The 15,072-nt window shown below is 37.1% G+C and overlaps 1 protein-coding gene across 1 annotated transcript in view; it reads left to right on the plus strand.

Moving 5' to 3' along the window:
- Window positions 1-15,072, plus strand: part of SCN4A (sodium voltage-gated channel alpha subunit 4) — a 141,951-nt gene that overhangs the window by 80,182 nt on the left and 46,697 nt on the right. The window contains exons 7-9 of the mRNA XM_063459375.1: window positions 5,236-5,532; window positions 5,662-5,725; window positions 9,444-9,585. Coding sequence (XP_063315445.1) covers window positions 5,236-5,532; window positions 5,662-5,725; window positions 9,444-9,585 — 503 coding nt within the window. The remainder of the gene's footprint in view (window positions 1-5,235; window positions 5,533-5,661; window positions 5,726-9,443; window positions 9,586-15,072) is intronic.

A 15,072-nucleotide genomic window follows, 5' to 3' on the forward strand; every position in this document is an offset into this window, starting at 1 on the left:
CATTAATCATCTTTACCCATCATTTTTTTTCTACCTTGATTGGATAGGAGGTGCAGCCCGCATCATTGGGCAGACCTCTTGTCCGTCATAACAAACTAAGGCCTCCATTTAATATTTTCTGATGAACTATTTAAATGGTTTAATATTATTCGATAAACTTTTAAAATAATTTTAAAATAATTTGTAAATATTTAAAAAAAATTTATATATTGATATTTTTTGCCATGTTAAAATTAATATATATATATATATATATACTTGAAAAGTTTATCCTAAAATATTAAATGATTTAAAAGGCTTATAAAATATTAAACCGAGGACTAAACTGCTTAATTTAATTGATCCAGGGCAGAAAGATACATTTTTCATGCCTAGATAAATGCTGTTCATAGCACCATTTGATTGAAGGAGCAATCAGCGTTTAGCCGCGCATGCGTTTTTCCAATCCTCTGCAAGAAGCTTTGGATTGGAGAAGAATGCAGACAACTGCTGACGTCTTCAAAAGTGCTGCTGGTGGCTGCAGCGGAGAAGTCTCTGCTCTTGAAATAAGGTAAGTAATCTTTATTAAACCTTAATTTTTAACATCGAAGTGGGTGGACAGTGCTGAGAGAGAAAGAATGGAACCTATAGTCCCGAAAAAAATAAATTGTGGTTGTTGTATATTTGTGGTTTGAGAAAAATTGTGAACTCTCAATATTTATCTGTTTTTCTACCTGGGTGTGGGTACCTGATGACATTTACGCCATAGGCCTAGTGATTTTCCTAACAGATACATGAGAATTGTTGATATCAGTAGTCAAAGAAGTAAAATCTAGGTTCTCTTTTTCCAACGCAAAGAAAAACTACAACTTAGATATCACTTCCTGGTCTTCAAAGGTCTTGAACATCTTAAGACTAGGGCAGACTAGATGGGCCGAATGGTTCTTATCTGCCGTCACATTCTATGTTTCTATGTTTCTATGTAAGTAGGTTTAGAAATCTTCAATCCTGAAGCCTATAGCAGCCTCAAAAGCAGCAGCAATCTGAACTAAGAGTGAATATTGACATAATATTTAGTGGCTGCATGGTTTAATTATATTATTTTTCTCCGTTAAGGTATAGGCAAAGATACAATTAAATTTTTTAGGTTGAAGTACTGCAGGAATACAGAGAATTTTGAAGGGTTCTCAAACTTTTGTCTTACCATGATAGACAGATTACGAAGGTTGATCCTTACATGGTTACACACAGGGTGCTAGTCTGAGAACAGGTTAACACCACTTGGCCAGGACTTCGAAGTATCACTTACAAGGAGGGCATGTTTGTTTCTTTATTTCTCTGACCCCTGGTAACCTTGGGTACATAATGTGTGCGTGCGTTTTTCATCACGTTTTAATTAGATTTTGTCATTGTCCCTTTCCTTATAGCCTAATTCACTAGACTCCAAAGGGGAATAAAATTAAATCTAATTGACCAAATTGAACCACAGCGAGACTATGTTTGCCTGAATGTTACCATTTAAATTTGTTGCATTTCAGAGATTAACGAATAATCCTGACTCTTGCCTCAGTTTAATATTTTTGGATAGGTTTTTCAAATTATAACAATCTGGCCTCGATTTACCGTAATTTGTTTGAATCGGCATCAGAAACTATTAAAAATATTTTTTCCAAATTATTAATCTACATAAATCATTATTAAAATCTATCGGAATTTGTGTAAATAAATCAATTGAAAACATTTGTTCTAACAGAGAGTCATTTCTGATGTTGATTCTGTTAAAATAAAAAACTTTTCAAATTATTTATCTACAAAAATTACCGTAGACTTTAATGGTGACTTTTGTACATTATTTGAAACAAATTGTGAATGACAATTGAAAAGTTTATCCGCCCCCCCAAAAATAAATTTTGAGGCCTATGCTTAAAGTCACGTTGCGGAGTAAGAATGGAAGTAAAGAGCAGATTAGGTTTTTGGATGTTTTTGATAAACTTCCTTCTTTAACATAAAAAAAAACTAAATTGCCCCGTTAAATGCAACACCTTAAACACTAGGCATGACATTATAGGCTTAAAGTATTTTCTAATGAACACAAATGTTTGTTTACAAAAATAGATATCAGCAGACAGTGGGCTACTTAACGTTTTAACTTTAATTTTCAAATAAATTAAAATTATCAGTACATTTTCAAATGTTCATAACATGTTCCCAATGTCTTGTGAAATATGTTGCTGTTATTTACGTGCGATAGAAGCTTTAACTGGCTCATGTTGTAGCCTGCAACTACCATCAACCTCAGCCAAGAAAAATTAAGGTGGACGATACTGCACTACATGTGACGCACGCTAGGCATATGTGTTTGGGTTTGGTTATGGATTACAGGAGTTAGAATTCTGATAGGTGTCAGTAGGATTTGATTATCATATCCATTCTTTGCAATGCTGTGAAATGCAACTACCATCATTCTCAGCCTGCAACCCTCACATCATTATAAGTGAATTTGTTTTATATTGTCATTTTAAAGGGACACTATAGTCACCAGAACAACTACAGTTTATTGCATTTGCTCTGGTGAGTTTCAGTAAACACTGTTTATTTTCAGAGAAAAAGACAATGTTTACATTAGAGTCTAGGGAATACCTCCACTGGCCACTTCTCAGATGGCTACTAGAGGTGCTTCCTGGGGCAGTGCTGCACAGTGTGACTGGTATTCAGTGTCTCCACCCTCTGGAGACTCTGAACTTTCCTCATAGAGATGCTGATTGACCAGGGCTGTGTATGACTCGTGCTGGCTCTGCCCCTGATCTGCCTACTACACAGCCTCAGCGAATCCAATGCTGTTCTACGTGAAAGAGCATTGTGGTTGAGAGAATCACTTCTGATGATGTCAGCCAAGCAGGTAGATCAGAGGCAGGGCCAGCAGGAGCAGTCTGGAATAAAAGTAAGATTTTGCTATATTTAGAGAGGCAAGTGAAAGCCACTTTGGCTAGATGGTGGTTTTAACGCTATAGGGTCAGGAATACATGTTTGTGTTCCTGACCCTATAGTTTTCCTTTAATATGCAGTTAAAGGGTTACTCCAACCACAAAAATTGTGTTTTAGGAGATCACGGTTTTATGTTAGAGAAACCCTACCTATCCTGCCCCCTCCCCCCCACAACTGGAGGGAGGAGACTATGGTGCCATTGTTTGCTTGACGCCAGCATGCTTCAAGTACTGATGACAGATGCCATCAGTATGCACAAAATTATCATTAACTTTTGTTCCAGGCTGGCTAAAGTCACCTCAATTATGCTGCTGAAACTCGAGTTTCATATTCAGCGGAAGAGGGGTTAAACTCAATATGTGAAGCGTTACATAGCAAATCCCTGCACAAACAGACTGCAGGCACCATCACTACTTCAAGTTAGTGATGTACTTATGGTGCTTGAAGTATCCCTTTAATCCTGAAAGTCTCATCAATCTCAGGTTTAGCCATGACATATCTGAAACTTATAAATCGTATACAGATCAGTGCTTAAATAAAACTTTCATTTAAAGTAACACTAACGTTACTAAGTATATAAATATTTTTACGACACTACTATTGCTCTGCATTTTAACCCCTTAAGGACCAAACTTCTGGAATAAAAGGGAATCATGACGTGTCAGACACGTCATGTGTCCTTAAGGGGTTAAGGTTATTGAGCCTCCACTTTTAAAATAAAAAAAAGAATTAAGCTTATTTTTTATACAGCTTCGTCCCAGTCGCACCGCGCTGTCCCAGTCTCACCGCGCTGTCCTAGTCACACCGCACTGTCCCAGTCTCACCGCGCTGTCCCAGTCTCACCGCACTGTCCCAGGCTGTTTCTTTTCTTCTACGATCATCCTGTGGGGAAATCTCTATCTAATCTAATCTAATTTGAAGCTTCTCACAGAAAAGTGTTAGAACCCCATGGCGCAGGCCACACTGCACCAATTAAGATGCTTATGATTTCATAAACTTGTTGGATGTACTTTGATACTTAGGTCTTGATGTTCCAAGTCACACTAGATTCAGATAGTGTGAACAACTTGCAAGTACATCAGAAATGAATGCAACTAATTCACTGACCTTAAAAGAAGAGAGAGAATCCCATATTTCTTCATTCAAGTGTTGACTAGTTGATTCTTGAAATTGTTTGATGTTTATTGTTTGTCATGTTGGAAGAGTTAAGTGCGTGCCTATGGTCTCATGGTAGATGTTTTACTTGCCATTATAATTTTGGTGATGGCTAGGGTCCAGTCTCTATCACCTACGGAAGTTAGGCAGTGAAAAGAAACGTCATATCAGGACATATCCAATCAAATATAAACCTATATTTTTTTTACTTGTTTGATGATTACCGTAATTTATTCTGTTCTGTTTTCTACCGCAGCTAGAACTTGCTGATATTTTTTGCCCAGCTCTAACGAAGTAAGATGTACTGGAACATTGTGACAGCTAGACATACATGATCTATTTCAAATCCCTATGCACATTTAAATAACTGCAGTGTTTTTTTTAGTATCACACCAATGCCCATTAAGGTGTAAGCTCACCTGCCAAGTCAAGGCAACCTATATTGCCATTGGAGTGATACTAAACACCTCCAGTTATTTATGTGTGCATAGGGACTTGGGATAATGCACAAGTAGCTTTTTTGGTTTTTATTATATGTTTTGGGGGCTGTGTACAACAGTCACTGCTGCCGCCCAGGAGTAGTGGGAGTTTGAGCACAGGACTTAATTTTGTATAAATTAGCTGTTATGATCTAATTTCAATTAATCTGTGCTATGTAAAAAATATTCTGCACATCTATTCATTTGCTTAGCCATCATTATTTAGCACTGTAATTAAACTGAATGAACCGGTCCCTTGTCTCATTTCATTCTTTTTTTTGGAGGGGGGGAGTATGGAAGGTCAAAAAGGTTGCACATGATCAACTTGACCAGTTTTTATTTTGAACCTACATTGCTATGTTACTATGATACACTAGAAAACAGTTTACCGTGCTGTTTTAGTAAAGTAATGCTACTATCAAATGTCTCTTTGATCCTTTGACGTTTCTCAGATGGTTCGAGAAGACCAAACGTAAAATGGGTTTGTGCAACAATGTATTCATGAGTTACTGGATGGGATCTCGGAGTCAACTAACAATTACAACTATTTATATAGTGCCAACGCATTCCGCAGCTACTGTCGACTGGATGGACCTTTAGACTTAGCTTACTATAATTATTATTTTCTCACTCCTAGGGTTGAAGACCATTGTTGGTGCACTTATCCAGTCAGTGAAGAAACTTGCAGATGTGATGATTCTTACAGTCTTTTGTCTTGCTGTCTTTGCGCTGATTGGACTTCAGCTATTCATGGGAAACCTGAAACAAAAATGTGTCCGATGGCCACCATCACTGGAAGAACATCAGTACTTCGCCAGCACGACTGTAAATGCTACCGATGACAGTGGAATGGGCTTTTATTCAGACTATTATGACAGTATCGACATGTTTCAGAATGTTACCATTGACTGGTCGTCCTACCTCAATAATGAAAGTAAGAGCAAAGGAAGGCATTGCCTTATGATGATCAGATTAATGTCGTGTACTCTAATGTTCATGAAATTTGTGCAATTATAAATAAATAATACTAATTGTTTTTTCCTGTCTTTCTGAATGCTGAAAGCAAATTTCTACTTCCTGGAGGGATCAAATGATGCCCTACTTTGCGGGAACAACAGCGACAGTGGGTGAGCTTATTTTTTTTTATATTTTTTTTATATTTTACTTAAAACATTATTCATTAACTTATGAACTATAAAAAGGCACAACTGCAAAAAGTTTCTCAAAACGTTCTCCCAATTTGGATAATTTGTCCTTCATTTTAAACTTTTGGCTATCAACTCACTAAAATTTTCGGTCTAGTGAATATATTAATTAGAATCTCTGTTTTTTGCATTTGTTTTTTTCGTTACAGTCGAATGAGCTGGAAAATTCTAAAATTGTATACAGCGTATCCTCCAGTATTGTAGAGTTGAAGATAATACAATCATGCGAGTCAGTCATATTTAATATAGTGTCAGATTTCTAGAAAGCATTGTAGAGGATTGATTTTTGAACAATTAGATGAGGATTCCATGAAGAATGCAATGGAAGCAGTGATCGGTCTTAGATCTCTGTTGTATTATAGATAGTAGACTTGTGCACTCGGTTTCAAACAAATTGTGATTTGTTTGAATTTTGGGCGATCATTGGTTCATCCGAATTCCAAAACTTTGAAACACTATATGGACGAATTTAGAATACAAACGAAATGGACAATATAGAAAATCGTTTTCTGTTTTGTGATCTGGCGTTTTGTCCATGGCACCAAGAGAAAGATGATTGATGGAAAATAAGATGTTTGACGGCTGGGAGCAGTCATTAAATTATTTTATTAAAGGGACACTATAGTCACCTGAACAACTTAAGCTTAATGAAGCAGTTTTGGTGTATAGAACATGCCCCTGCAGCCTCACTGCTCAATCCTCTGCCATTTAGGAGTTAAATCCCTTTGTTTATGAACCCTAGTCACACCTCCCTGCATGTGACTTGCACAGCCTTCCATAAACACTTCCTGTAAAGAGAGCCCTATTTAGGCTTTCTTTATTGCAAGTTCTGTTTAATTGAGATTTTCTTATCCCCTGCTATGTTAATAGCTTGCTAGACCCTGCAAGAGCCTCCTGTATGTGATTAAAGTTCAATTTAGAGATTGAGATACAATTATTTAAGGTAAATTACATCTGTTTGAAAGTGAAACCAGTTTTTTTTCATGCAGGCTCTGTGAATCATAGCCAGGGGAGGTGTGGCTAGGGCTGCATAAACAGAAACAAAGTGATTTAACTCCTAAATGACAGTGAATTGAGCAGTGAAATTGCAGGGGAATGATCTCTACACTAAAACTGCTTTATTTGGCTAAAGTAATTTAGGTGACTATAGTGTTCCTTTAACTAAATGGTTAGGAGAAACTCTCTGGTCGACCTAGTCACAGATCAAGAAGAATTGACCTATAGAGATAAAAAAAGGAGGAAGAGTAAAAAAAATCTATATCTTTCAGTACACTGATTGGCCAATATTCACGCCATTTGGGTACATCCAAATTGTTTTCACGAAACAATTACATCGCTGAAATTTGTCCGAACCCAAATGCCATATGGACGAATCCCGATTCACTCAAAACATTCTTTTGTTTTCGTACGGGTCAATATGGACCAAAAACCTCCCACATTTTCTAACATGCCCATGTATAGTATAACGTGATATCATGGAACCATCTAAGTGTAGTAGAGCCCGTGCAATGAAAGGAAAGACAAAACAAGTCCATGGGGCTCTTTATTCTAGACCTCTAACTGCTTAGTACCTTGGGAGATGCAAAGCTCCTGTTTATTCTACATATCAGCGATCAATGGGTAACATCACTCTCTCTTGTATCAATATTTCTGCTTCTGTAGAGTGACTAGCTTTATTAACAAAAAAAGTTAAAGTAATAATGCCTTTTAAAGTATTTTTCCCACTGATATACACAAATCAATAAATAAATCATTAATGTAACATTAAATACTAGGACCTAAAGGCATTTTGCATTAGTGCTTTTAAAATGGCTTAAATTTTTTTTTATATTTTTTAAATGAAATTGGAGATCTCACCCGCGGGGAATAGATATCATATGAACAGATTTTCATCTACATATTATTATGTTATGTCCTTTCTTCTCCTCTACCCATGCATAGCATTTTGCTGATGTTCTTTGAGGTCTCAATGAAAGCAGAATCAGAAACAACCAGGTATTCAAAGTAATTCTACCATGCTACATGACTGACGGTCAACTGGGGGCCACCACCCCCTCCTTCTAAGTACCGTGGCGGAGCATGGTACTATTGATCATTCTTTTTATAATAGGTTACTGCTTTGAAAAGCAGCAGCCTGATGTAAAATAAAAAAAATAAACACTAATGTCCCTCTGCCCGCTCCACAAACTGTAGAGATCCGGGGATCTCCAAAAGCGCCAAATCCGTAGCTTCAGCCCCTCAAGCCCCTCAAGCCCACCCATAGCAATGCCTGTGCTGTAAGAGGAATTAGAAAATCTAAATCAATAGACAGTATGTGTCACGTATACATCCTCTCCATATGCTACGCACAACATAAATTACCTTTCCAGGAGTAGGAGATGTGCTGCTCGCCGGTCCTATGCCATAAGGCCGGGGTTTCGCGACATGCTGGTGGACGCCAGCCACTGCGAATGCACACTGTTATGTAACCCCACGTCTGTCCCCGGTGGTAGTGACGTCCATGTGTGGGTGACGTCACGCAGAGGACGTGCGCTCACGTTTTGGGGTCAATCGGATTCTCAAGAGGGATATTTAAACTCACTAATTTCTTCTACTCCTTGCCTTGTCGTGGTTTCCCTTTGCTGGTTATCCGAGAGTGTGTTCCTGATCGTGTTCCTTTGGTTATTGACTTTGGCTTTGTTCTGACTTCCCTGAATTCTGATATCCCTGATTATTGGCTATTCCTTGCAACTGTGTTTTGTTCTGTGTTCCTGACCTCGGCTAGTATCTCGACTATTCTCTGGTACGTTAAGTCCGGCCATTTTAAGGTCCGGTTAGACGTTATCCTTATTCCTAAGTGTGATACTAATACTGCGTGTTGGATCAATTGTATTCCTGAAGTATAGCATGCTGGTGAAGAGAACAGTTTTCACAAGCATAATTAAGAGAATTGTATATGTAACCAGATCGTAAACACCCTGGACAATAAGTTATGTAAGGTTGGAAATACATAGATCATATTCAGGCTCGGAACACGATACATGGATATTTCTAATATGACTCTCAAGAACACGGCGTGAAATGGGAAGGATTTTTGGAGAGTCTTTATAGATGATGTATCATAATTTGAGATGAGAAGAAAGAACGTTTGACCTTCTACAAGCAAATATATGGTTTTGTTCTCGGTTCTTTTGCAGAAAGGGTAGTAAAGATATAAAAATGGCTTCTAAGTAAATTATTGTGCACCTGATATGATGAATTTAAAAAAACTCTTATGGTCATTTACTAAAGCGAGAATTGAAAGTTAATTTCAAATTTAAGGCAAAGTAGCTAGAGTTAGAGAATTTTTTCAGTTTGGCTAAAAAATTAGAACATTTGAAAAATTTGAAATTCACTTTGAATTAATTCTGAATTTTCACTCTAATGTTAATATATATATTTCTCTGAGAAGGTGCATAAATTAGAAAAAGAAAAGGTTTCACCAAAGAACCAAATATTTTAAAGATACGTGGTCTTCTCCAATAGAACGCAAATGATGATCAGAATAAGAACAATAATTCTGCTAATTATAATGGATTTTACAGCATCACTAACTATTTAAACTATTTCCCATTTTATGAAACAAAATTCTGCATTTTAATTCTTTCTGCTCTATTAACAGGAAATGTCCAGAAAGTTTCATGTGTATAAAAACTGGGAGAAACCCAAACTATGGTTATACAAGCTACGACTCATTCAGCTGGGCCTTCCTTGCACTCTTCAGATTGATGACCCAGGATTATTGGGAGAATTTATTCCAGCTGGTAAGTGTCATCAGTGACGACAAATCAGTTGATTTCTGGGTAAAGAAAATCCTATATTCCGAACACACGGTAAAAACATGTTTCTCTGAATTGTTTCTTTTTTTAAATGCTTGGAACTAAAGTTTGAACTATACTTGTTCAGGGCACTTGCTGCCACTTGAGTTTAGTTCCACTAAGCTAAACAACCAGGAAGTAACAGGATTGGTTGTCTGATTGACAGCCAGGGGGGTGTAACAAGGTTAATTTATAAAAGTGCCCATTTTTATTGAAATCTGCACTTTTTTTGTAAAATGAAAAAAGGGGACACACACTTCACATATAAAGTATCTCAGCACGGTAAAGTGCTTAAGGGTTCTGGAGTGTCCCAATAACTGTCAAGCAGGGTTATTCACTGTAGTGTAAATGGTTGGGGATTCAAAGTGTTCTGTAACGAACCTCCTGTACTTCATGGAGTACGTTCGTTCACACACTTCCGAAATGCTAGAGGCTTAGTGATTATAGCCCGTTCACATAGTACGCTGATTCATACTTTCCCTAAATCCAAGCTGATCGTGAGAATAAATTAAGCGGTCTGTCATTCGCATACCGAAACATTAGTTGAAACTTGATGAAGGGTACAACAGGAATGTTTTATTATGGCCAGGTGGTCTACTTATATACACAGACCCCCAGTCAGGGGTCTCAAGCAAGGACATAGCATAACACTCCCGCAACACACCCAAAACACGCCAAAGACACTCCCAGGCGTCTCTGTGTTTGTGAGAAAATTTAGTGTACTTTGCTTAAACTAATTATCTACAGCCACTTGAGGTAAAAATCATGAAACGTAAAATACCCCAAAATACATATAAGACATAGAGAAACCCCCACAAATATTATATCCCCGGATAGCCTGGATCTGTTCACCCAAGATGTCCAAATAATGTCCAAATAGCACTCAGATCCCACGAACACAGCTGTATCGCCACCAAGGTAAATGTAAATTTCGGGAGTTCCAAAACGAACAAAAAGACGAACGGTTCCCCTGGCTCATAGGTAACGATTGTTTGCCTTGTTCGTACGAACAATCCTACCGAACAGTGCTCTCCTGGCTTGTCGTGGAAAGAAGCAGGTGTTCGTGTGAATTTACCGGTGTTCGCGAGGTCGAGTGCCGACTTAGAGTTCCAGACACTCGACAACCAGGTCCCGGTGCCTGCTTTCGTGCCACACAGAGAGAGCACTTGAGTTTGTGGTTTGTTTGAAGTTAATGAGCCAGGGGAGTGGCCGGTGTTCAGTAGATCCATCTACCGAACACAGGGAAATTCAACTGGGCAAATAAAAATACAGAGTTTTGTCACAATTTCAAACTGATTTAATTTTTTTGCTGAATATGCAATAACGTGATCCCACTTATCACCCACATTTGCCACCATATTGCCCCTCCATGTTATCATCTTGCCCCCTTGTGTTGGTACAAAGTGCCATATCCATTGCCCACGGGGGAGAATCACAATTAGAGACACACAGGGAGAGCTACAGAGAGATAGATACACACACACACATATACATGCACACTCTCAGGCAATAAATGAAGTGAAAAGATGCACTAAATTGATATTGCTAAAGTGGATTTAGAACTTCTGCTTTAGATAGTAAACATATTGAAAGGACAGAAGGCACCCAGGCTGGTAAGCATCAAACTAGTTGAAAACAGTTTGACTCCTTATCGTGGGACAGCACCATAACCACTACAATGGGCTGGAGTGGTTATAGTGCTTCAAGTTCCCCTTTAAAAATGATAAGCATCAATCATTCTTACGTTTATAATGTATTTATAATAAAATCTAAATTACTTTTAAATTTTTAGTTAAAGCAATTATAACTTATTTGGCCTTCGCTATGTCATCAGAAAAGCGGGACACAGCCATACAATGTACACTAAAGCTCCTAGTATGCACACAGATTGTCAAATGTTCTGAAAATCATATGGAGGCTGTGGAGGCCGGGAGGCTGTGGAGTTTGCGGCCCCTGGCAGTCACAGGCCCCCAGGAGAAGAGATTTTGAGACGTTTAAGAATAGCTACCTGCTACTACTGTAGAACTTGATATTTTGAACCCTGACTTTTTCAGTTAAAAAAAGACATGTTTGTTTTTTATTTTTATTATTTATTTTATTTTGAGGGAGGAGCTATAATTCCCCATTAGTTAAGTGATTTTCTTTTGTACCCAGTAGTTTGCTCCTTGGCAAGGCATGGCATTCCGAGTGCTAACTGATTTATGCATCAGTGAAATGACTAACACATGCACCTGTGAATATATCTCTTGGGGAATGTGCCTTGGCCGGCGTATTTCATTGTCGGCAGTTTGGAGCATGGAATTTATGTCCTATCTGTTCATGAATTCATGCGAGCCATTGGCAACCATTGCAGGATCTGTGTTACATGGGCATATTTCAAAGACGCTTCGGGGAAAACTGAAGTTTTTTTGGTTTTTTTTACTTCTGAAAATCATTCTGTAATCATTATTTTGTAATGTTTGTTTTTTTTTTTTTGCTTGCTCTGTGAGGGCGGCCATTTTTAGTCATATTTGTTTAGAAGCACTACTTACCTGCAAAGATCATGCACAACTTCGAGGTCCTAATACGTCCCAGAGTGTCATTTCACTTGTTCCTGATTTCAGGGTTTGTAAATGCACGCTAGCTCTTGACTTTCATGGTTTTGCTAAGTTTTTGACCAAAGAGCCTTAAAGATGGCTGCCCTCTTAGAGCGAGGTTCATAGATATATGCACCGAAAATGTTTTTTTACTTATATGTACATACCTCTGTCCCTTTTTCTATCCTAATGTCCCTGTTTTCTAGGAGCTCCATATTATTGGTGTGTCTGAGTGTATAATAGAGCTCCACAGCAATAATACTCCCAGTAATGTGTCTGAGTGTATAACAGAGCCCCACAGCAATAATACTCCCAGTAATGTGTCTGAGTGTATAATAGAGCTCCATAGCAATAATACTCCCAGTAATGTGTCTGAGTGTATAACAGAGCTCCACGGCAATAATACTCCCAGTAATGTGTCTGAGTGTATAACAGAGCTCCACAGCAATAATACTCCCAATAACGTGCCTGAGTGTATAACAGAGCTCCACAGCAATAATACTCCTAGTAATGTGTCTGAGTGTATAACAGAGCTCCATAGCTATTATACTCCCAGTAATGTGTATGAGTGTATAACAGAGCTCCACAGCAATAATACTCCCAGTAATGTGTCTGAGTGTATAACAGAGCTCCACAGCAATAATACTCCCAATAACGTGCCTGAGTGTATAACAGAGCTCCACAGCAATAATACTCCCAGTAATGTGTCTGAGTGTATGACAGAGCTCCACAGCAATAATACTCCCAGTAATGTGTCTGAGTGTATGACAGAGCTCCACAGCAATAATACTCCCAGTAATGTGTCTGTGTATAACAGAGCTCCACAGCAATAATACTCCCAGTAATATGTATTTAAACTACAATAAATGCATTTAGAAATCAGTCTGTGTACATAAGATACATTGTTCTTGTTCTAAATTACATTTTAGTTGCATACATTTTTATTAGTATTAAACCTAAAATTTCTCAGAACAGCCACGCCCCTGGCCACACACCCATTCACACCCCTAAAATGAAAGTGTCCCTCAATGTCCTATTGAAATGTTGGGAGGTATGTACGTATGAGTTACAAAATAATGCACACAGAGGCTACTACAATACATGTAATTATTAGGTGGAAAAAAGAAATATAAGTGGAGAACAAAAATATAAAGGAATTTCAAACCTCTGTGTAAATGATAATTGTGCATAAATAAATAAAATTGTATTCTTAAAATTATCAATAGTTGCTCAAGTAGGATTCCATATGAGGTCACATAACGAATAAGCATGTAATAAGATAAAATGGAAATAATAGTATAGTCTCCATTTATTAAGACCTAAATCATTATAACATGCAAATATACTATAGTGCATTATTAAATATTATTAAGACCATATTTTAACTATGACCACCTTGAACATTTATTTCCTGCTTGTGACAAGATTAAAACATTAGTCATATATATGTCATATGTAGGAAATATATTGCTTGTAAAAAATGTAAGAGAATTATTTCCTAAGAAAAAAGGAGTTAATATAATTGATTAAACTACTTCATCCAAAGTGCAAGTGCCCATACACACACAAGGTGTATTATCTGTGATTTTAATATACATAAATAGATATCATCTAAAATTAGAAAAAAAAAATTGGTTAGAACATATGGGGAAAGAAAATATAATATAAAAAAAAACATACATTTACAAAATTTAAATATAGAAAAATATATAAAATATGTATAAATAATAATGAAAATTATAATATATATATATATATATATATATATATCCCCATTACAAAGAAAAAAATATGTATATGGGACCTATATATTTAGATGTCATATAGATTTTGTAAATATAAAAAATCTACATACAAAATAAGAATTATGTTGTAAAAAAAATTGAGAAACATCTACAATATATATAGAAAAAGTCCCATATAGGTATTTCGTGTGGAATAAGGGTATTAAATTCAAAAATCTCTTTCATCTATGCTTGTAATGTAATTATTATTTTTATTTTTAATAAAAAATAATAAATAAAAATAATAAATGAGGCCAGATTCCTCCAGGTTCAAAAGTAAGATTCTCCCAACCTAAGCTGTACGGCTATTGTGGCTGTCAGAGTGCAAGAGGTACTATGTCATAGTTCATAAATCATATAGCGAAAATATTTAAAATTGTATAAAGCATTAAGCGGGATAAATAACACTCTTAATGCAGCTTCCCATAAATAGAATAAACATCAGGATCAAACTGAAGACAGCCCCTTACAACATAGGAGATGCAAAATTATACTCAGGAGCTGGGTCTCCCAACATTGTCTTCATTTGGGATGGCAGGAGGTGACCAGTATCTACAATGTCCCTCTAAAGTAGCTGCAGTAACATATGTTCCTTCAAGAGTACATATGGAAACTTTGCATTACGGGCATTTCCAGAATCCTGGCATATGGAGAAAAAAAGCTGGACGATGCCAAGAACAGGTGGAAACCTAAGACAGTACTTTAAGATTGCACACTCTTTTTCACAGGGAGTTGGTCAAACTCAACTATTCAGAGATCAGTCGACTAATTACGGCAATGCTTTAAGGTTGAATTCCCAGTCTACAATCAGAACCTCTGTTTAGTCTGGGCTGTGCCAGGGCTATTTCTTTACCCTTCATATAGAGGTGTGAGAACAAGACATCTTCAACCATGTTTTGGAATTTATTATTGCATCCCACAAGCTTGCAGATACAAATGTATCTGCTTCTTTTTAATCTTCACTGGTGTTTGGTGGATGCTGTTAGATGTAGCTGTATGGGCTTGTAGAACGTACCAGCAACTAACGCAATACCCAGTCAAGAATTAGTGGCAGAGTTAGAATCCAATATAAC

This window comes from Pelobates fuscus, chromosome 6 (assembly GCF_036172605.1).
Source record: "Pelobates fuscus isolate aPelFus1 chromosome 6, aPelFus1.pri, whole genome shotgun sequence".
In the NCBI taxonomy this organism is placed as follows: domain Eukaryota; kingdom Metazoa; phylum Chordata; class Amphibia; order Anura; family Pelobatidae; genus Pelobates; species Pelobates fuscus.